The following is a 23775-nucleotide window of genomic DNA, read 5'->3' on the forward strand; positions in this document are numbered from 1 at the left end:
GAAACAGAGAAGGCTGTGGCTGAAACAAAACCTGCCACAGGACTTTATCCCCAACTCCCTGTACCGGCCAGTGCCCCACTGGCATCCAATAGTGAATTAGACCATTTAACAATGACGATGACTGCCTTAAGACAACCCGCACCTACTCCTTACAACCCCCCATGCCAGAAGTTCAGGCACCTGACACCCCCAGCGGAGCAGATATCTCTGTTACGAGAGAAGGTTCTCAGGAAAGAGGAATGGAAGCTAAGGGAGTTGAAGGAAGTGTTAGGAAGTACTAGAGATGAGAAAAAAAAAATGCCTGAAAAGAAAAAAAAAAGATGCAGGAAAAGAGAAAAAGAGAATGGCGGATAAGCTTTTAACAGACACCTTCATTATATCTAGAACAGTCCCACTTCCCCTGCTGGGTCCACAGACCCTTTATAAATTAGGGGCAACAATGCGCTGTACAGCTGAAGGTATATACACCGAGCTTCCTCAAATTAGGGTCCCTCAAATGCTAAAATTAATGAATGGGCGAGAAAAGGACAGTTCAGAACCCATATCATACTGTCGACAGCTGGATAGTAATCTCTATGTTTGGCAGGTTCACAGACTGTATGACACATTGATAGGACGAACCAACCTCTACATGCAAAATCTGCAATATTTGATTAATAGCAGCCGAGAAAAACAGCAGCTCCACTGCACGGTCTATTACACTTTACTAACCGACCCGCACTACGATCAGGCTATACACTCTTATTTAAATGGTAAAGCTGAAGGTAACACCGTATGTGTATTTTGGTTCCGAGGGATTAAGGCTCCTGGTAAACTTAGTGGAAGATCAGAAAAAAAAAGATACCGACTAGGGAACTCCTCAATGGCTCATTTGACAGTGGCCATAAAACCACCAGCAAAGCCTAAAGATATCGGGACGATGATAGAACGATTGACAATAGACAATAGGTGCAGGAGTAGGCCATTCAGCCCTTCGAGCCAGCACCGCCATTCACTGTGATCATGGCTGATCATCCACAATCTGTACCCCGTTCCTGCCTTCTCCCCATATCCCTTGACTCTGCTATCATTAAGAGCTCTATCTAACTCTTTCCAGAAAGCATCCAGAGAACTGGCCTCCACTGCCTTCTGAGGCAGAGCATTCCACAGATCCACAACTCTCTGGGTGAATAAGTTTTTCCTCAACTCCGTTCTAAATAGCCTACCCCTTTATTCTCAAATTGTGGCCTCTGGTTCTGGACTCACCCAACATCAGGAACATGTTTCCTGCCTCTAGCATGTCCAATCCCTTAATAATCTTATATGTTTCAATCAGATCCCCTCTCATCTTTCTAAATTCCAGTGTATACAAGCCCAGTCACTCCAATCTTTCAACATATGACAGTCCCGCCATCCTGGGAATTAACCGCGTGAACCTCCGCTGCACTCCCTCAATAGCAAGAAACGCCTTTCCTCACATTTGGAGATCAAAACTGTACATAATACTCCAGGTGTGGTCTCACCAGGGCCCTGTACAACTGCAGAAGGGCCTCTTTGCTCCTATACTCAAATCCCCTTGTTATGAAGGCCAACATGCTTTCTTCGCTGCCTGCTGTACCTGCATGCTTACTTTCAGTGACTGATGAACAAGGACACCAAAATCTCGTTGTGCTTCCCCTTTTCCTAACTTGACACCATTCCGATAGTAATCTGCCTTCCTGTTCTTGCCACCAAAGTGGATAACCTCACATTTATCCACATTAAACTGCATCTGCCATACATCTGCCCACTCACCCAACCTGTCCAAGTCATCCTGCATTATCTCAACATCCTCTGCACATTTCACACTGCCACCCAGCTTTGTGTCATCTGCAAATTTGCTAATGTTACTTTTAATCCCTTCATCTAAATCATTAATGTATATTGTAAATAGCTGCGATCCCAGCACCGAGCCTTGCGGTATCCCACTAGTCACCGCCTGCCATTCTGAAAGGAACCCGTTAATCTTTACTCTTTGTTTCCTGTCTGCCAACCAACTTACGATCCATGTCAGTACCCCACCCCCAATACCATGTGCTCTAATTTTGCTCACTAATCTCCTATGTGGGACCTTATCAAAGGCTTTCTGAAAGTCCAGGTACACTACATCCACTGGCTCTCCCTTGTCCATTCTCATAGTTACATGCTCAAAAATTTCCAGAAGATTAGTCAAGCATGATTTCCCTTTTGTAAATCCATGCTGACTCGGATCGATCTTGTTACTGCTATCCAAATGTGTCGTAATTTCATCTTTTATAATTGACTCCAGCATGCTCCCCACCACTGATGTCAGGCTAACTGGTCTATAATTCCCCGTTTTCTCTCTCCCTCCTTTCTTAAAAAGTGGGATAACATTAGCTACCCTCCAGTCCTCAGGAACTGATCCTGAATCTTTGGAAAATTGCAAAATAATTGTCCACGATTTGTAGAGCTACCTCCTTAAGTACCCTGGGGTGTAGACCATCAGGCCCTGGGGATTTATCAGCCTTCAGTCCCATCAGTCTACCCAACACCATTTTCTGCCTAATGTGAATCTGCTTCAGTTCCTCTGTTACCCTAGGTCCTCCGGCCACTATCACATCTGGGAGATTGTTTGTGTCTTCCCTAGTGAAGACAGATCCAAAGTACCTGTTCAACTCGTCTGCCATTTCCTTGTTCCCCATAATAAATTCACCCGTTTCTGTCTTCAAGGGCCCAACTTTGGTCTTAACTAATTTTTTCCTCTTCACATACCTAAAGAAGCTTTTACTATCCTCCTTCATATTCTTGGCTAGCTTACCTTCGTATCACATCTTTTCTCCCCGTATTGCCTTTTTAGTTATCCTCTGTTGCTCTTTAAAAGTTTCCCAATCCTCTGGCTTCCCACTCATCTTTGCTATGTTATACTTCTTCTCTTTTATTTTTATACTATCTTTGACTTCCCTTGTCAACCACAGTCGCCCCTTACTCCCCTTAGAATCTTTCTTCCTCTTTGGAATGAACTGATCCTGCACCTTCTGCATTATTCCCAGAAATACCTGCCATTGTTGTTCCACTGTCATCCCTGCTAGGTTATCGTTCCAGTCAACTTTGGCCAGCTCCTCCCTCATGGCTCCATAGTCCAACTTTGTTCAACTGCAATACTGACACTTCCGATTTTCCCTTCTTCCTCTCAAATTGTAGTTTAAAACTTATCATATTATGGTCACTACCCCCTAATGGCTCCTTTACCACGAGTTCCCTTATCAAATCCGGTTCATTACACAACCCTAAATCCAGAAATGCCTTCTCCCTAGTAGGTTCCAGTACAAGCTGGCGAAAGAAATCAAGGCTGTTTATACTATAACTCTGCTGGCACTGGAACAAGAAGCCCGAATAGAATTCTTTAATGAAAAGGAGGGGAGAATTATGTTAAAGTCCGAGAGCTGGGAAACAACCTTTGAAGAGCAACAACCACCAGCAGAAGACCCTCTACTTCCCCCTAGAGCCTTAGCGCGGGTACCAGGGAACCTAAAACATAAAAATCATGTGGGAAAAGCCCAAACAGCTCCAGAGCATAAAGTTACTCTAAAAAATAATGTGCCACTGCCCTGTATTAAACAGTACCGTATAGCTACTGAAGCTGAAGAAGGTGTCGTTCCAGTAATTGACTCATTGCAGCAAGGGGTGCTGGTGAAGACACAAAGCCTGTGTAACACCCCTATATTACCTATCCCAAAAGTGGGCCGGAGAAATGAGTGGCAATTTGTGCAGGACCTAAGATCCATTAATAAGACAGTCATCCCTATTGCTCCACTGGTGCCAGACACCAACATTATGCTTACTTCTGTACCTGCGGGAGTTAGTACCTTTACTGTAGTCGATCAGTGCTCAGCATTTTTCTCCATACCTGTGCACAAGGACAGCCAGTATTTATTTGCCTTACTCATAAGAATGAGCAACATACGTGGACATGTCTGCCCCAGGGATATACCGAAAGCCCCGCAGTTTATGTTGCAGCAGTTAAAAATAAATTGGCCGAATGCCAGCTGTCTGAATATTCCACGCTGATTCAGTATGCAGACAACATCCTGATTGCTTCTGCTACAGGGCCAGAATGTCTGACCTATTTTTTAACATTCCTTGAACTTTTGGCGAGAAGAGGGCACAGAGTGTCTGTGGAGAAAATGCAGTTTTGCCAAGAGACTGTCCTGTACCTTGGATTCCAGCTCAGTAAAGATTGGTGAAGTTTGGGAAGGGATTGAATAAAAGCAATAAAGAAGGTCCCAGTCCCCAAAACAAAACAGGACATTCTTTCTTTCCTGGGCATGGCAGGGCACTATCGACAGTGGATTCCCGAATACCAGGAGAGGGATGCAGTAATGCCTTCTGCTACATTGAAAACGGAGCCCCTCATCGTGGAATAGACACCCGAAAGGGAGAAAGCCTTCCATAGTCGGCACGGTCTAGAAGGGCCGAGATGGCCTGTTTCCATACTGTAATTGTTATATGGTTATATGACCTAAACGTAACGGTAGAAAAATCTATTCCTGTTGTATTGGATCACCCGTGTACTGTGACAGTACCCCCAGTACCCCAAGCTGTAATGCTACTGTTGAATTCAGCTGCTACTCAGCATTTTACCAAAGCCAGAAGGACAGGTTATGGGGTGATTCTTCTCTCTTGATCCAACTGTACGTACAAAAGATCTTCCGCTATTAATCCAGCTAATTTTGTTCCGTTACCATCTGCACAGCAGGATGGGGATGACCATGACTCTCTGATCACAGTGGAAGCCACTACTACTGCCCCACCAGATCGGAGAAGCGAGCCTATTGATAACCTTGATTTAATAATTTTCACAGATGGCTCTTTGCACTGCCCAAGAGATGATCTGTTGCTGGCAGAGTACGTTATAGTAACTCCCCACGAGGTAGTAGAAGCTTATGCCTTGACAATAGGAACATCAGTGCAGACGGCAGAACTCTATGCTGTTACCCGAGCCTGCTTGCCTTTTGGCCTAAGGAAAAGCTGCCAATGTTTATTCCAACTCATGTTATGCGTTTGGGATAGCACATGACTTTGGGCAATTGTGGAAAAATAGAGGATTTATCACCTCCTCGGGGAAAGTGATTAAACACGCCTCCTTCGTACTGAACCTTTTAGAAGCTATACAGTTGCCACAGACTTTAGAAATAATTAAGTGCGAGGCACACACCTAAGCCGAGAATGAGGTATCCAAGGGGAATTGGTTTGCAGACATGGTAACAAAACAGGTGGCCCTTCAGCAACAACCTGTGCTATAGACCCCTCAGCTTGAATCGGGAGGGAAGGAGCTCCCTGTGTGTATTGACGTCCAGCAGTTGCAGGAAGCCCAAAATCTTGCCTCACAGCAAGAGAAATGTGCCTGGAGCAAACCTGCATGTTACCAGAATACTGGGCTATGGCATCACCCAGACGGCCGAGTAGTGTGCCCGCATGGTTTATTTTTGCCCCGGCTCTCCTGGCACATGGCCAGGCTCATATGGGCAAAGGAGGGATGCAGCATGCCATCACTCAACAATGGTACACCCCTGCAAATTAACTTTGTACATATGCCTGCTGAAAGGAGGTTTAAGTATATATTGGTAATAGTAGACATATTTTCCAGATGGGCGGAAGCCTATCCAACTAAGAGGAATAATGCCAGAACTGTGGTGAACATATTGATGAAAGAAATTATACCTAGGTTTGGAATTCCCCTGGGGATAAATACCGACAGGGGAACCCATTTTACAAATAAATTAGTACAGGGACTGAAGGAAGCCTTGGGGTTCCAGTAGAAATTGCATATCTCCTACCAGCCTCAGTCCCTGGGTATGATGGAAAGAGCAAATGGGGAAATAAAAGCGGCTTTGACAAAAGTTTGTCAGCAAAACAGTCTCAGATGGCCAGAGGCAATGCCCTTAGTAACGTACACTCTGCGAAATCAGAACAATAGAAATACAGGACTTATCCCTCATGAAATTCTGATGGGCAGCCTATGACAACAGGAACTAAGCCTCCCATGACCCCAGTAAAGGTAGTGCTAATATGGAATGATGAGAAGACACTGAAATACGAACAAGTATTGTGTCAGGAGGCAGGGAAATTGTATGAGAGGGTCTGGCAAGCCCAGGCACCTTTAACTAAAGGTAATGTGCATCTGTTTAAGTCGGGAGATTGAATATATGTGAGATCAATGAATAAAGATTCGTTCTCTCCCAGGTGGAAAGGCCCCTACCTAGTGCTGCTGACAACCCATACAGCCGTTAAGGTGAAGGAGAAACCTGTCTGGATACATGCCCGCAGGTGCAAGTTGCACCACAACGAGGATGAAATAAACCACAGAACAAGTGACGTCTTCCCTGAGAGAGAGGAACGGCACTGAGAACTAAGAACAAAGTGTTATTGAGAGACTGGAACTTAAATCTATTTTAACCTGCACCTCATGTTATATACATAGTGACTGATTATTAACAAAATACATACTCAACAGAGGACTAACGTGAAGGAAGTAGTGATAATAATCATATTGGGGGTGGGATTGATTGATTACCTAACAGCGTTGGAGGGTAAATACAAAGAAACAGGAAAGCAGAGAAGAAGTATTAGCCTGGGAAGGAGGGGTCTGAGCATTAGTAGGGAAAGAATGTTGCACCTACATACCCGATGCTTCAGAAAATATGACCCATGTGTTAGAACACATGACCCAGTTGCGAGATGGAACGCATAGACTGAACTCTCAAGTCCCTCCAGAAGGCTGGGATTTATTTAGGTGAGTTAAATCAGTGTTAGGAGAAGGAATATTTTCCTGGCTATAGCCCCTCTTTTATGGCCTCATTGCCCTGGTCTGCTTAGTGGTGGTAGCTCATTGTGTCATACAACTCTGCATTTGCTGGCTCTGCGCCTTTACGAAGTCAAAGTCAGGGGAGACGGTAGCATTACTCTATGCGCAATCACACATCACGGGAGACAGGAAAAAAGAATGAAGAGGAATGTTGTACTTATATTCCCGATGCCACAAAAGACATAACTGACTTAGGCCAGCACATTATAGAGAAGGTTAAGGAGATTAGGAAGGTGGGAGAACCGCTCAAAAACTTTAACAGTGGAGGATCTTAGTGGGAAGGAATATAGGGATGGTTTTCCGGCTGGGGAAACTGGATAACACATGGAATACTAATAGTGGCAAGGATATGTGTTTTAGGGTGCTGTGTATATAGAGCCTTGAGATTGGGCTGTTACCAGTTAATAAAGAAAACTTTATCAGGACCTGAAGTCCCGGTTCCCCAAATGACCAGAACCTAACCCAGCAAGGAACATTGGTGGGGTGAGGAGGTGCATCCGAAAAAGGAAAGACCCTTCCCGGAGGGGTATGACCCACCATATGAGGACCTCAGTAGTGACGAGGAAATACCGTAAGTGTTGATCTAAAAGATCAACAAGCAGGGAACTGTGGAAGAAAATTTAAAGCATTATTACCGACTAGGGACCAAAGGGTCAAGCCATTTCTGCCACGACAGCAGTACTGTCTGTTCTTGGTAAATTGCCAACTAACCATACCTAGCTGCAAGTAACTGACTCGCATGCTTGCTTGTACTTTGAGAAAGAAGTGGTAACTTGTTTCTCTCAGGAATCATTGTTCCATAATCTGCCCTAACACGGTAGGCAGAGTAACCTTTAAGCTGATCGGTGTTTCGGGTTATCATCTGGAACATGCTGTGAAACTTTTCTATTCTAATTTGTGTGAGAAAGTGCTTTTTGTCACGTATATTTTGACTATAAATATGAGAGTAACCTTTTGTTGAGCAGAGCTGTGGAGCTCTGCTTTAGGAGTCTGCACTCTCTATGATATCATGTAATAAAACCCTTTAGTCTGAAACAACTCTCTGAGTCTGCCTGATCTACTCTGTCTGCTGCTCCTGAGATTTATCCGCAACAGCCTTCATCAGGACAAGGTCTCGGGCCTAAACATCAAACGTACTCTTTTCCATTGATGCTGCCTGGCCTGCGTAGTTCCTCTATCATTTTGTATGTGTTGCTTGGATTTCATGGAACATTAAGTGGGGCAAGGGATAAACGTCCCATTCTTCTTCAAAGTTTCAGTTCAAGAGAAGAGAAAGGGTCTTGGATAATGTCTCTGTCAAAAGGCAGAGATCAGTGATGTCATTGGTGTAAGATGCCCCGTGAAATTAAAAAAAAGTAGTATTTGTCAGCTTTGTGCCAAAGGATGTCAATTGTGAGGTTAAACAAAGACTAATTTCAGTAAACCTGCATACTTTTCTTCAAACACAAGTGAAAATCAGGATTTGCAAATTCTGTCACACAATAAACAACCAGCTCGACAGATTAATAGTGAACAGCAGTGCAAAATGCTCTAAAATTCAATCTTGCTTGCTGTCAACTTCACCCAAGTAAATGCAATGAAATTTGAAGTCAGAAACATCTGATGAAAAACGCTCAACACGTTTAGTGCCATCAACCTAACAAGTTTCTAATCCTTGTTTTCTTCACACCCTATCAATGAAAATTGACCCTTGCAGTGTACGCGTACGTAAATAAAAATAGGCTTTCAAATAGAACTTACAATCATGGTCCATATTATACAAGTAAATTTGGAGCAACTGATAAGGTAATAAGATAGAGAAAATGCATGCACGAATATTACACTTTTCATCTTTCACTAAGATATTTGCTTCAGGTGTTGTTCGATACTATTTACCTATCATCTTAGTAATTTCAAAATAATCTTTTTAAATGTAAAAAAATAAATTCTGTCCAAGCCAATCCCAATTAAAAATGTATTATAATTGTAGCTCAATTATTATTGGTGACAGTTGTGGGCTGCCCCCATCACATCCTTGGGTGGTGTGTTGGTTTTTAATGCAAACAACACGTTTTCATGTGCGTGATAAATAAATTTGAATCAAAATTGCTAAGATGTGGAAGTATACACTCACCCAGCAAATGCTTCCTCAATTACTTCAGTTTTCTGCAAAAACAAAAACAATAAGCTCGTGAAATTTGGATCAAAGCAAGGAAAACTTTGCAGTCTAATAAATAAAGGAAAAAACTGTAGGTTGCCGAGAAGACACACAAAAAAAAACAAAAACAGAAGTTAATAAACTGTCAATAAAAATAGCCAGAAATTTGTTGGCTTTTCAGTACACATTTATAATCAGTAAGTGACAAGTCACTGTTAGCCACAAAACTACCAGAGAACAACCATCTCCAACAAGAGAGAGTCGAACCACGTACAGTATATTTGACATTCAATGGCATTACCAGGTAATCCATCAAATTCCTGGGAATCCAGAATCCCAGATGGACCAGCCATACAACAATCACATCTACAAGAGCTAATCAGAGACGGTGTATTCTCAGGTGAGTGCCCCATTTTCTGACAACTAAAAGCCTTTCTGCCATGTACAAAGCACGTCAAGAGTGTGATACAATAGCCTTCACTTGTCTGGAAAACTGGACTGCTAACTTATTAAGATTGGGACCCTGAAGGATCATGCAGGCCACTTAATTGAAACCCCATCCACAACCCTAGGCATTCATTTCCTTCACCAAAGGTGCACCATGGCCACAGTGGCATATGTTTAGTGCCACCATCTACAAAACAGACCTACAAATGTACACCATCTACAAAATATACTGCACTCATGTAAAGTTTCACTCCTAATGTAATGGTTTCTCTGGAGCAGCAATGTTTGGGTTATGACTGGAGATAACGGGGGCTTTGGAATGTGTGGCATCCAATGAGAGGCACATTGTTTCTTTCTTGTGTGTCTGAGAGAAGGCATGCGCGGGCGTTTAGTTCAGGAGAAGATGGAGAGAGAAGATGCCAGAACGGGGAAGTCGCAGGCTGCAGGACTAAGCGGACTTGGAATGGGGTCAGGAGACGACGACAGCCGGGGGAAAATGATGGAGAACAAACAGAAGTGAAAACAGTGAGCTCTAATGTGCCCATTAGACTGTTTCATTAAAATGGGCCCATTTTCTTTTTGTTTTCTTTACTAATCCTATAACCAAATTAAGAATTATAAAGCTCAATTGTTTAATTGCATACTGTGTACTGTTTGTTATTTTGCGGTACTGATTTGTAACAGGGGACACATCATGCAGGATCCACCCAAAGAAGATTTCACCAGTTTGGCCGGGCCAAAGGCTTTCTCCCGCTGGATTAACGAAGCTGGCCAAACCTGAGGGTTACACTTACTTATCAAGGATATTTTCGACAACCTCACAATCACTATCATTATGGGCAAGGTCAGCAAGAGCTTGAGAAAACAGCAGCAGCAGTAGGTTCCCATGCAAGCTGCACCCCATCCTGATCTGGAACTATATTATCAGTCCTTCATGGTCATTGTTATAGCCAGTTCATTGCCTATACTTAAGAGGGAGTTAGATATGGCCCTTGTGGCTACGGGCGTCAGGGGGTATGGAGGGAAGGCTGGTTCAGGGTTCTGAGTTGGATGATCAGCCATGATCATAATAAATGGCGGTGCAGGCTTGAAGGGCCGAATGGCCTACTCCTGCACCTATTTTCTATGTTTCTATGTGGAATCATAATCATGGAGATATAGAAAAGTACGGCACAGAGTGCAAATGACACATCTAGTCTGTGCCTAACTATCTAAGCTGCCTAGTCCCATCGACCTGCACTGGGACCACAGCCCTCCATACACCTATCATTCATGTACCTATCCAAACTTATCTTAAAAGTTGAAAACGAGCTTGCATGCACCACTTCCATTAGCAGCTCATTCCACACTCGCATGATCCTCTGAGTGAAGAGGTTTCCCCTTAGGATCCTCTTAAAATTTTCACGTTTCACCCTTAGCCCATTACCTCTAGTTGTAGTCCCACCCAAACTCAGTGAAAAAAGCTTACTAGCATTTACCCTATCCAAACTCCTCATAATTTTGTATACCTCTATCAGATCTCCCCTCAATCTTCTATGTTCCAAGGAATAAAGTCCTAAACTACTCCATCTTTCCTTCACAAACAACAGGAATTCTGCAGATGCTGGAAATTCAAGCAACACACATCAAAGTTGCTGGTGAACGCAGCAGGCCAGGCAGCATCTCTAGGAAGAGGTGCAGTCGACGTTTCAGGCCGAGACCCTTCGTCAGGTCTAACTGAAGGAAGAGTGAGTAAGGGATTTGAAAGTTGGAGGGGGAGGGGGAGATCCAAAATGAAGGAGAAGACAGGAGGGGGAGGGATAGAGCCAAGAGCTGGACAGGTGATAGGCAAAAGGGGATACGAGAGGATCATGGGACAGGAGGTCCAGGAAGAAAGACCGGGGGGGGGGGGGGACCCAGAGGATGAGCAAAAGGTATATTCAGAGGGACAGAGGGAGAAAAAGGAGAGTGAGAGAAAGAATGTGTGCACAAAAACAAGTAACAGATGGGGTACGAGGGGGAGGTGGGGCCTCAGCGGAAGCCAGAGAAGTCGATGTTCATGCCATCAGGTTGGAGGCTACCCAGACGGAATATAAGGTGTTATATATAATATAATATAAGGTCTTTCTTCCCGGACCTCCTGTCCCATGATCCTCTCGAATCCCCTTTTGCCTATCACCTGTCCAGCTCTTGGCTCTATCCCTCCCCCTCCTGTCTTCTCCTACCATGTTGGATCTCCCCTCCCCCTCCAACTTTCAAATCCCTTACTCACTCTTCCTTCAGTTAGTCCTGACGAAGGGTCTCGGCCTGAAACGTCGACTGCACCTCTTCCTACAGATGCTGCCTGGCCTGCTGCGTTCACCCAGCAACTTTGATGTGTGTTGTCCATCTTTCCTTATAACTCATGTCCTTCAGTCCAAGTAAATTTTCCCTGTACTCTTTCAACCTTATTTACGTCTTTCCTTTAGGTAGGTGACCAAAACTACACACAAAACTCCAAACTAGGCCCTACCAACATCTCATACTTCAACATAACATCCCACCTCCTGTACTCAGTACTTTGACTTCTGAAGGCCAATGTGCCAAAAGCTTTCTTTATGACCTTTGAGGGAAGGATAAAGCCAGTCAGAGCAAAAGTGATAGGAGACTCTACGGCCACGTAAGAAGTGCTAGGATGGTGCTGCCTCCCCAGTGCTAAGTCCAGGGTGTCTCAGAGCGGGTGCAGAACATTCTCAAGGGGAAGGGTGAGCAGCCAAAAGTTGTGGTGCACATTGGCACCAATGACATAGGTAGAAAAGGGGGGAGAGGTGTTGTACGGTGAGTACAGGAAGTTAAGAAAGAAGCTGAAGAGCAGGACCTTCAAGGTAATAATCTCTGGATTACTCCCAGTGCAATGTGATAGTCGGGGCAGGATAATTTGAAGTGTGTGTATTTTAATGGTAGGAGTATTATGGGTAAAGGTGATGAACTTGGAGCAGCATGGAACAGTATATGGAACTATAATTTTGTGGCCAATACAGAGACTTCGTTGAGAGAGGGGCAGGAATAGGTGCTTAATGTCTCAGGGGTCTGGTGTTTTAGAAAAGATAGAGAGGAAGGTAAAAGGTGTGAATGAGTTGCACAACTAATCAAGGATAATATCATAGCCTCACTCAGATGGCACATAATGGAAGGCTCATCAACTGAGTCTGTATGAGTAGAACTCAAAAATAGGAAGGGTGCATTCGCTCTGATGGGATTGTACTACAGACCCAATAGTCATGGTGACAATGAAGGACAGCTATGCGGCAGATTAAAGAAAGGTGTAAGAACAATAGGGTTGTTATCATGGGAGACTTTAGCTTTCCTAATATAAACGGGACCTACTATATTCAACTGGTGCATCTAGGAAGGTTTCTTAGATAGTCTAACAAGAGGAGGTGCTGTACTGGACCCGGTGCTGGGTAATGAGCCTGAGCAGGTGACTGATCTTTCAGTGGGTGAACAGTTAAGGAACAGTGACCACAACTCCTTAAGTTTTAAGGTACCTATAGACAGGGATAAGCATAGACCTTGTAAGAGAGTATTAAACTGAAGCAGAACAAAATACAAGAACATTAGGCAGGAACTAGGGAGAGTTCACTGGGAATATCTGCTTTTGAGTAAGCCCATATCCAACATGTGTTGAGTGTTTAAAGACTAACTACACAGAATTCAAGACAGGTATATTCCAATCAGAAGGAAGGATAAGGATGACAAGGTAAGAGAACCTTGGATGTTGAGAACTCATCAGGCAGCATCTGTGGAAAACAGTAAACAGTTAACATTTCAGGCCGAAACCTTTCATCAGGATTGGAATAAAAGACGAGCAGTCAGAGCAATAAGATGAAGGCAAGGGAGGAAGAAGTACAAGGTAGTAGGTGATGGGTGAAACTGGGAGGTGGGGGGAAGGGGTGAAGTAAAGAGCTGGGAAGTTAGTGAAAGAGATAAAGGGCTGGAGAAGGAGAAATCTGATAGGAGAGGGTAGAGGACCATGGAAGAAAGGGAAGGGGAAGGAGCACCAGAGGGAAGTGCTGGACAGTTAAGGAGATAAGGTGAGAGAAGGAAACAGGAATGGGGGAATAGAGAAGGAGAGGGGGGGAAATTACTGGAAGTTCAAGAAATTGACGTTCATGCCATCAGGCTGAAGGATACTCAGACCGATAATAAGGTGTTGCTCCTCCAGCCTGAGTATGGCATCATCGCGACGGTAGAGGAGGCCATGGACTGACATGTTGGAATGGGAATGGGAAGTAGAATTGAAATGGGTGGCTGCAGGTGGATGGAGCATAGGTATTCAGTGAAGCAGTCTCCCAGTCTTCGCCAGGTGTCACCGGTATATAGAAGGCCACATAGGGAGCACTGGATGCAGAGGATATCTGTTGTGGGTCATATCAAAGGTGGTGATGAATCAGCATACAGGAGGCAGATTGAAAATTTGGCTGAGCAGTGTCATAACCACAACTTCTCAATCAATGTCAGCAAGACCAAGGAGCTGATTGCAGACCAGGAGAAGGAAACCAAAGTCCATGAGTCAGTTCTCATTAGAGGATGAGGTGGATCCATGCATTCCCCTACTTCCTTTTCACTCACCCTTCCCCTTTATCCCTCCCTCTCACACCTCTTGGGATCTTCCAAAAGTCAAAGTGGACAGGGTCAGTAACTTTAAATTTCTGGGTGTTACTATTTTAGAAAACCTGTCCTAGACCCAGCATGTAAATGCAATTAATAAGCCAGGGCATCTTGAGGTAAGAGAGGAAGGAAGTAGTGTTGAGCCTCTTAAAGAGCATTAAGATACACAAGTCCCCAGGGCTTATTTGTGTCCTCCCTAGCCACAGGCAAGGTCAGAGGAACTGGCAAGAAGCTAACATTGTTCCAGTATTCAAGGAAGGAACCAGGGAGAATGCTGGAAATTATAGACTGGTGAATCTCAGCTCAGTGGTAGGGAAGTTACTGGAGAGAACTCTTAGGGATAGGATTTACGAACATTTGGAAAGCCATGGCCTAATCAGGGTGAGTCAGCATGGCTTTGTGCAGGATAAATCTTATCTGACCAATTTGATTGAGTTTTTTGATGAGATGGCAAGGTTAATTGATGAAGGTGGAGTTGTGGATGTTGTCGACATGAATCCTGGTAAGGCATTTGACAAGGTGCATCATGGGAGGCTCACCCAAAGGTTAAGATGCATGGGATCCATGATGAATAGACCGGTTAGATTCCAAACTGGCTTGCCCAGAGAAGAAAGAGTTCTTTTACCTTAAACTCTCCCAATCCAGAATAGCTGATCCTTTATTAGGCTCAACCACGAGCTGCTCTAGAAAGCCATCTCGTAGGCACTCTGGAAATTTCCCCTCCTGGAATCCAGCACCAACCTGATTTTTCCAATCTACCTGCATAGTGAGGTCCCCCATGACTATTTGTAACATTGCCCTTTTGGCATGCATTTTCTATCACCCTTTGTAATTTGTAGGAAACATCCTTACAAATCGGGGTCTGTACACAACTCCCATCTGGGTCTTTTTACCCTTGCAGTTCCTTAGCTCTATCCACAATGATTCAACACCTTCCAACCCTATGTCACCTCTTTCTAATGATTTGATTTCATTTTTTACCATCAGAACAAAGTTGCCCCCTCTGCCTTCCTGCCTATCCTTTTGATATAATGTGTATCCTTGGATATTAAGCTCCCAGCTATAATCTTTTAGCCATGATTAAGTGATGCCTACAACATCATACCTGCCAATCTGCAACTGTGCTGCAAGTTCATCTACTTTATTCTGTATGCTGTGCACATTCAAATACAACTTCAGTCCTGTATTTCGGATCTCCCCCTCCCACTTTCAAATCTCTTACTATCTCTTCTTTCAGTTAGTCTTGATGAAGGGTCTCAGCCCAAAACATCAACTGTACTTCTTCCTATAGATGCTGCCTGGCCTGCTGCGTTCCACCAGCATTTTCTGTGTTGCTTGAATTTCTAGCATCTGCAGATTTCCTCATTTCCTCTATTCACCCTTTTTGATTTTGTCTGTCTTTTACGTTACAACTCATCCTGTTGACTGTAATTTTGCCCTATCATCAGCCTCTCCTCAATAAACATTGTCTCTGTTTGTACACCAGCTAGCTCATCTTCAACACTATTATTTGCAAAATACAAATGATTCTATGACACTAGTCGCACTATGCTCAACCTTTTGATTCCTAACCTTGTCTGAGGTCTTATCAACATCTGCCGTCACAACATCTCCATTAACTGTACTGGCACTATGGTTCCCACCCCCCTGCAACTCTGGTTTAAATTCCACCGACAGCATTCCAAATCTATAATTCTGTCTTCATCTCATGTGAGCAATTACAAATATTCTGAATCCCACCATTTTCCCTCCCAACTCTTCATCTACCCTCTCTCCCTGGAATCCTTTCCCCGGACTCCCTCCCTCCCTCCCTCCAAATACTGGATCCATGCACTTCGCCCTGCCTCCCCCACTTCATGGGATCCTTCCCCTCTTTTTCAGACGCTTACGCACCACCACCTCCTCGAAGATGCTTTGAAGCTGCGTCTCCATGGAAACGGCCACTTTCCTCGCCTGTGCCGCCCGCTCCACAGATACCCATCGAAAGCGCGAACAGTTTCCGTTTCCTGTATCAGCAGCGCCGTCGCCCCTCATCCTCCGCCCTGCCGCAAGGGCTGCGGCACCTAGGTTCCGGCAGCGTGCAGAAACTCGGCCGTGGGTAGCGCGCCGGCGGACGGCCGTCCATTCGCTGCAGCCGTGTTCGACCCCGCTGTCGGAGGGAACGCGATGGGGTTGGGGGGCTCGGCCGCTTCAGAGGTTCACGCTCTGCTCCCCTCCGGGCTCGTCCAACGAACGAGACCGCCAACCGTGCCTCAGTAACTTGGTGGGGCGAAATGCGCCGGGGGTTGAACGCCCGTGCCCGGCTCCCCCTGCGGCCAACCGCGATATGGCAGCCGAAGGACCCTCATGTCACCGGACGCCCCCCGACTCCCTGTCATCTCCCACCCGAAGGGACTCCTATCCCCGCCGCCCACCGTAGGCAGAGCATAAGCGCCCCTCTCCTGCTTTGGCAAATGTACCCACAGTCTCCCGTTGTCAGCTGGAGTTTTATTTCTCAGAATGTCTATTATCACTAATATATGACGTGAAATTTGTTGTTTCGTGGCAGCAATATAGTGCAATACATAAAAAAATTACTTTGTTACAAATAAAGTGAGATGGGGTTTATGGACCGTTCGTAAATCTGATGGCAGAGGGGAAGAAGCTGTTCTTAGTTCATAGAGACTCCTGTACCTCCTCCCTGTTGGTAGCATTGAGAAGAGGACATTACCGAGATCGTGAGGATCATTATTGACAGATGCCGCCTTTCTGAGGCACTGCCTTTTGAAAATGTCCTTGATGGCTGGGACGTTGCGCCTGCGATGCAGCTTGGTGATTCTACAACATTCTGCAGCCTCTTTACATCCTGCATGTTGGAAGTTCCATACCAGGCAATGATACAACCAGTCAGATGCTCGTCGTTGCCTGCCAAAGGTTTCGGCCCAAAACGTCAACTACATTTTTCCGTAAATGCTGCCTGGCCTGCCGAGTTCCTCTAGCATTTTGTGTGAGATGCTCTTCATTGCACATCTGTAGCAATTTAGGAGTGATTTAAACTAATATGGCAGGGGATTGGGAACCAGTATGATAGAGCTGAGGATGAGCCAGCAGGTTTACAAGTACAAAGTAGATGATGGATGTAACATGAATGTAAGGAAGGACAAGCCAATGATAGGGTACAAATGCAGACAGACCAACGAGTTAAATTGTACCACAGAGGCAAAAATCCAAAGGGCCAAGAATGCAGGACTGAAGGTGCTGATTTAAATGTGCCTAGTATTTGGAATAAGGTGAATGAACTTGTGGGGTAACTAGGGCTATGGAAAGGGCTTTAAACTAAATAGTAGGGGTGGGTTCAACAGATTGGAGAAGTATGGCTAAAGTGAAAAAGGAAAGTGTGGATAAAGATAAAGAAAAAACAAAATATAAAAAAGAGAAAAGTATGAGTGCAGTGAAGAAAAGTCAAGTGCAAAATAGTAAAAAATTACAAGATTTTAAAAGCACAATGAGTGAAAGACCACTTTATTCGAATGCCCGTAGTACTCGAAACAAGGTCAGTGAACTTGTGGCTCAAATTAGTACAAAGAGGGATAATTTAGTGGCCATTACAGGGACGTGGTTGCAGGGTGGAGAGGATTGGGAATTAAATATCCAAGGATATCAGGTAATATGGAAGGATAGGCAGAAAGATAAAGGAGGTGGTGTAGTGCTCTTAATTAAAGAGGAGGTCAGGGCGATAGTGAGAGACGATGTAAGATCTAAGGAGCAGAATGTTGAATCCATCTGGGTAGAGATCAGGAATAGTAAAGGAAAAAAGATCACTGGTGGGAGTTGTCTATTGGCCACCGAATAATAACATTACATAGAACATAGAATAGTACAGCACAGTACAGGCCCTTTGGCCCACAATGTTGTGCCGACCCTCAAACCCTGCCTCCCATATAAGCCTCCACCTTAAATTCCTCCATATACCTGTCTAGTAGTCTCTTAAACTTCACTAGTGTATCTGCCTCCACCACTGACTCAGGCAGTGCATTCCACGCACCAACCACTCTCTGAGTAAAAAACCTTCCTCTAATGTTCCCCTTGAACTTCCCACCCCTTACCTTAAAGCCATGTCCTCTTGTATTGAGTAGTGGTACCCTGGGGAAGAGGCGCTGGCTATCCACTCTATCTATTCCTCTTATTATCTTGTACATCTCTATCATGTCTCCTCTCATCCTCCTTCTCACCAAAGAGTAAAGCCCTAGCTCCCTTAATCTCTGATCATAATGCATACTCTCTAAACCAGGCAGCATCCTGGTAAATCTCCTCTGTACCCTTCCTAATGCTTCCACATCCTTTCTATAGTGAGGCGACCAGAAATGGACACAGTACTCCAAGTGTGGCCTAACCAGAGTTTTATAGAGCTGCATCATTATATTGCGACTGTTAAACTTTATCCCTCTACTTATAAAAGCTAACACCCCATAAGCTTTCTTAACTACCCTATCCACCTGTGAGGCAACTTTCAGGGATCTGTGGACATGTACCCCGAGATCCCTCTGCTCCTCCACACTACCAAGTATCCTGCCATTTACTTTGTACTCTGCCTTGGAATTTGTCCTTCCAAAGTGTATCACCTCACACTTCTCCGGGTTGAACTCCATCTGCCACTTCTCGGCCCACTTCTGCATCCTATCAATGTCTCTCTGAAATCTTTGACAATCCTCTACACTATCTACAACACCACCAACCTTTGTGTCATCTGCAAACTTGCCAACCCACCCTTCTACCCCCACATCCAGGTCATTAATAAAAATCACAAAAAGTAGAGGTCCCAGAACTGATCATTGTGGGACACCACTAGTCACAATCCTCCAATCTGAATGTGCTCCCTCCACCATGACCCTCTGCCTTCTGCAGGCAAGCCAATTCTGAATCCACCTGCTCAAACTTCCCTGAATCCCATACCTTCTGACTTTCTGAATAAGCCTACCGTGTGGAACCTTGTCAAATGCCTTACTAAAATCCATATAGATCACATCCACTGCACTACCCTCATCTATATGCCTGGTCACCTCCTCAAAGAATTCTATCAGGCTTGTTAGACATGATCTGCCCTTCACAAAGCCATGCTGACAGTCCCTGATCAGACCATGATTCTCTAAATGCCCATAGATCCTATCTCTAAGAATCTTTTCCAACAGCTTTCCCAACACAGATGTAAGGCTCACTGGTCTATAATTACCCGGACTATCCCTAATACCTTTTTTGAACAAGGGGACAACATTCGCCTCCCTCCAATCCTCCGGTACCATTCCCGTGGACAACAAAGACATAAAGATCCTAGCCAGAGGCTCAGCAATCTCTTCCCTCGCCTCGTGGAGCAGCCTGGGGAATATTCCGTCAGGCCCTGGGGACTTATCCATCCTAATGTATTTTAATAACTCCAACACCTCCTCTCCCTTAATATCAACATGCTCCAGAACATCAACCTCACTCATATTGTCCTCACCATCATCAAGTTCCCTCTCATTGGTGAATACCGAAGAGAAATATTCATTGACAACCTTGCTCACTTCCACAGCCTCCAGGCACATCTTCCCACCTTTATCTCTAATCGGTCCTACCTTCACTCCTGTCACCCTTTTTTTCTTCACATAATTGAAGAATGCCTTGGGGTTTTCCCTTACCCTACTCGCCAAGGCCTTCTCATGCCCCCTTCTTGCTCTTCTCAGCCCCTTCTTAAGCTCCTTTCTTGCTTCCCTATATTCCTCAATAAACCCATCTGATCCTTGCTTCCTAAACCTCATGTATGCTGCCTTCTTCCACCTGACTAGATTTTCCACCTCACTTGTCACCCATGGTTCTTTCATCCTACTATTCTTTCTCTTCCTCACCGGGACAAATGTATCCCTAACATCCTGCAAGAGATATCTAAACATTGACCACATGTCCATAGTACATTTCCCTGCAAAAACATCATCCCAATTCACACCCGCAAGTTCTAGCCTTATAGCCTCATAATTTGCCCTTCCCCAATTAAAAATTTTCCATAAGACCATAAGACAAAGGAGCAGAAGTCGGCCATTAGGCCCATCAAGTCTGCTCCGCCATTTTATCATGAGCTGATCCATTCTCCCATTTAGACCCACTCACCCGCCTTCTCACCATAACCTTTGATGCCCTGGCTACTCAGATACCTATCAATCTCTGCCTTAAATACACCCAATGACTTGGCCTCCACTGTTGCCCGTGGCAACAAATTCCATGGATTCACCACCCTCTGACTAAAAAAATTTCTTCGCATTTCTGTTCTGAATGGGCGCCCTTCAATCCTTAAGTCATGCCCTCTCGTACTAGACTCCCCCATCATGGGAAACAACTTCCCCATCTTTCCTGTCCTCTCTGATTCTATCCTCTTCCATGATAATGCTAAAGGCCAGGGAGCAGTGGTCACTGTCCCCCAGATGCTCAACCACTGAGAGATCTGTGACCTGACCCGGTTCATTACCTAGTACTAGATCTAGTATGGCATTCCCCCTAGTCAGCCTGTCCACGTATTGTGACAGGAATCCTTCCTGGACACACTTAACAAACTTTGTCCCATCTAAACCCTTGGAACTAATCAGGTGCCAATCAATATTACAATGGCACAGGCAATAAACCGAGAAATATCTGAGGCATGTGAGAATGGCTCAGCAGTTACAATGGGGGACATTAACTTGCACATAGGTTGGGTGAATCAAGTCGGTCGAGGCAGTCTTGAGGAGGTTTTCATAGAATTCATCCGTGATGGCTTTCTTGAACAGCATGTTACTGAACCTACAAGGGAATGTGCTATCTTAGATCTGGTCCTGTGCAACGAGACAGGTAAAATTAGTGATCTTGTAGTTAGGGATCCTCTTGAAAGTGTGATCACAGTTTGACTGAATTCCTCATACAAATGGAGGCTGCAATAGTTCAATCTAAAACGAATGTATTTTGCCTGAACAATGGAGACTACAATGGGATGAGGGAGGATTTGTCAAGAGTAGACTGAGAACACAGACTATATGGTGGGATGGTTGAGAAACTGTGGAAGACTTTCATAGAAACATAGAAACATAGAAACATAGAAAATAGGTGCAGGAGTAGGCCATTCGGCCCTTCGAGCCTGCACCGCCATTAATTATGATCATGGCTGATCATCCAACTCAGAACCCAGCCTTCCCTCCATACCCCCTGACCCCTGTAGCCACAAGGGCCATATCTAACTTCCTTTTAAACATAGCTAATGAACTGGCCTCAACAGTTTGCTGTGGCAGAGAATTCCACAGATTCACCACTCTCTGTGTGAAGAAGTTTTTCCTAATCTCGGTCCTAAAAGGCTTCCCCTCTATCCTCAAACTGTGACCCCTCGTTCTGGACCTCCCCAACATCGGGAACAATCTTCCCGCATCTAGCCTGTCCAATCCCTTTAGGATCTTATACGTTTCAATCAGATCCCCCCTCAATCTTCTAAATTCCAACGAGTACAAGCCCAGTTCATCCAGTCTTTCTTCATATGAAAGACCTGCCATCCCAGGAATCAATCTGGTGAACCTTCTTTGTACTCCCTCTATGGCAAAGATGTCTTTCCTCAGATTAGGGGACCAAAACTGCACACAATACTCCAGGTGTGGTCTCACCAAGGCCTTGTACAACTGCAGTAGTACCTCCCTGCTCCTGTACTCGAATCTTCTCGCTATAAATGCCAGCATACCGTTCGCCTTTTTCACCGCCTGCTGTACCTGCATGCCCACTTTCAATGACTGGTGTATAATGACACCCAGGTCTCGTTGCACCTCCCCTTTTCCTAATCGGCCACTATTCAGATAATAATCTGTTCTCCTATTTTTGCCACCAAAGTGGATAACTTCACATTTATCCACATTAAATTGCATCTGCCATGAGTTTGCCCACTCACCCAACCTATCCAAGTCACCCTGCATCCTCTTAGCATCCTCCTCACTGCTAACACTGCCACCCAGCTTCGTGTCATCCGCAAACTTGGAGATGCTGCATTTAATTCCCTCATCCAAGTCATTAATATATATTGTAAACAACTGGGGTCCCAGCACTGAGCCTTGCGGTACCCCACTAGTCACCGCCTGCCATTCTGAAAAGGTCCCGTTTATTCCCACTCTTTGCTTCCTGTCTGCTAACCAATTCTCCACCCACACCAATACCTTACCCCCAATACCGTGTGCTTTAAGTTTGCACACTAATCTCCTGTGTGGGACCTTGTCAAAAGCCTTTTGAAAATCCAAATATACCACATCCACTGGTTCTCCCCTATCCACTCTACTAGTTACATCCTCAAAAAATTCTATGAGATTCGTCAGACATGATTTTCCTTTCACAAATCCATGCTGACTTTGTCCGATCATTTCACCGCTTTCCAAATGTGCTGTTATCACATCCTTGATAACTGACTCCAGCAGTTTCCCCACCACTGACGTTAGGCTAACCGGCCTATAATTCCCCGGTTTCTCTCTCCCTCCTTTTTTAAAAAGTGGGGTTACATTAGCCACCCTCCAATCCTCAAGAACTAGTCCAGAATCTAACGAGTTTTGAAAAATTATCACGAATGCATCCACTATTTCTTGGGCTACTTCCTTAAGCACTCTGGGATGCAGACCATCTGGCCCTGGGGATTTATCTGCCTTCAATCCCTTCAATTTACCTAACACCACTTCCCTACTAACATGTATTTCGCTCAGTTCCTCCATCTCACTGGACCCTCTGTCCCTTACTATTTCTGGAAGATTATTTATGTCCTCCTTAGTGAAGACAGAACCAAAGTAATTATTCAATTGGTCTGCCATGTCCTTGCTCCCCATAATCAATTCACCTGTTTCTGTTTGCAGGGGACCTACATTTGTCTTTATCAGTCTTTTCTTTTTTACATATCTATAAAAGCTTTTACAGTCCGTTTTTATGTTCTCTGCCAGTTTTCTCTCATAATCTTTTTTCCCCTTCCTAATTAAGCCCTTTGTCCTCCTCTGCTGAACTCTGAATTTCTCCCAGTCCTCAGGTGAGCCACTTTCTCTGGCTAATTTGTATGCTACTTCTTTGGAATTGATACTATCCCTAATTTCTCTTGTCAGCCACGGAGGCACTACCTTCCTTGATTTATTCTTTTGCCAAACTGGGATGAACAATTGTTGTAGTTCATCCATGCAACCTTTAAATGCCTGCCATTGCATATCCACCGTCAATCCTTTAAGTGTCATATGCCAGTCTATCTTAGCTAATTCACGTCTCATACCTTTAAAGTTACCCCTCTTTAAGTTCAGAACCTTTGTTTCTGAATTAACTACGTCACTCTCCATGTTAATGAAGAATTCCACCATATTATGGTCACTCTTACCCAAGGGGCCTCTCACGACAAGATCACTAATTAACCCTTCCTCATTGCTCAAAACCCAGTCCAGAATAGCCTGCTCTCTAGTCGGTTCCTCGACATGTTGGTTCAAAAAACCATCCCGCATACATTCCAAGAAATCCTCTTCCTCAGCACCTTTACCAATTTGGTTCACCCAGTCTACATGTAGATTGAAGTCACCCATTATAACTGCTGTTCCTTTATTGCGCACATTTCTAATTTCCTGTTTAATACCATCTCCGACCTCACTACTACCGTTAGGTGGCCTGTACACAACTCCCACCAGCGTCTTCTGCCCCTTAGTGTTACGCAGCTCTACCCATATCGATTCCACATCTTCCCGGCTTA

General features: G+C 44.6%; 1 protein-coding gene across 4 annotated transcripts in view; it reads right to left on the minus strand.

Moving 5' to 3' along the window:
- Window positions 1-16435, minus strand: part of med23 (mediator complex subunit 23) — a 96696-nt gene extending 80261 nt beyond the window's left edge. The window contains exons 1-2 of one of the 4 annotated variants that reach the window (XM_063034757.1): window positions 15951-16435; window positions 8958-8989 (exon numbers count right to left, since the gene is read on the minus strand). In XM_063034757.1, coding sequence (XP_062890827.1) covers window positions 8958-8989; window positions 15951-16091 — 173 coding nt within the window. In that variant the 5' untranslated portion in view covers window positions 16092-16435. Of the gene's footprint in view, window positions 1-3035; window positions 3095-8957; window positions 8990-15950 lie in introns of those variants that run through there. The other 3 variants (XM_063034762.1, XM_063034768.1, XM_063034774.1) reach the window with 3 other exon arrangements.
- Between the last annotated feature and the right edge of the window lie 7340 nt (window positions 16436-23775).

This window comes from Mobula hypostoma, chromosome 2 (assembly GCF_963921235.1).
Source record: "Mobula hypostoma chromosome 2, sMobHyp1.1, whole genome shotgun sequence".
Lineage (NCBI taxonomy): Eukaryota > Metazoa > Chordata > Chondrichthyes > Myliobatiformes > Myliobatidae > Mobula > Mobula hypostoma.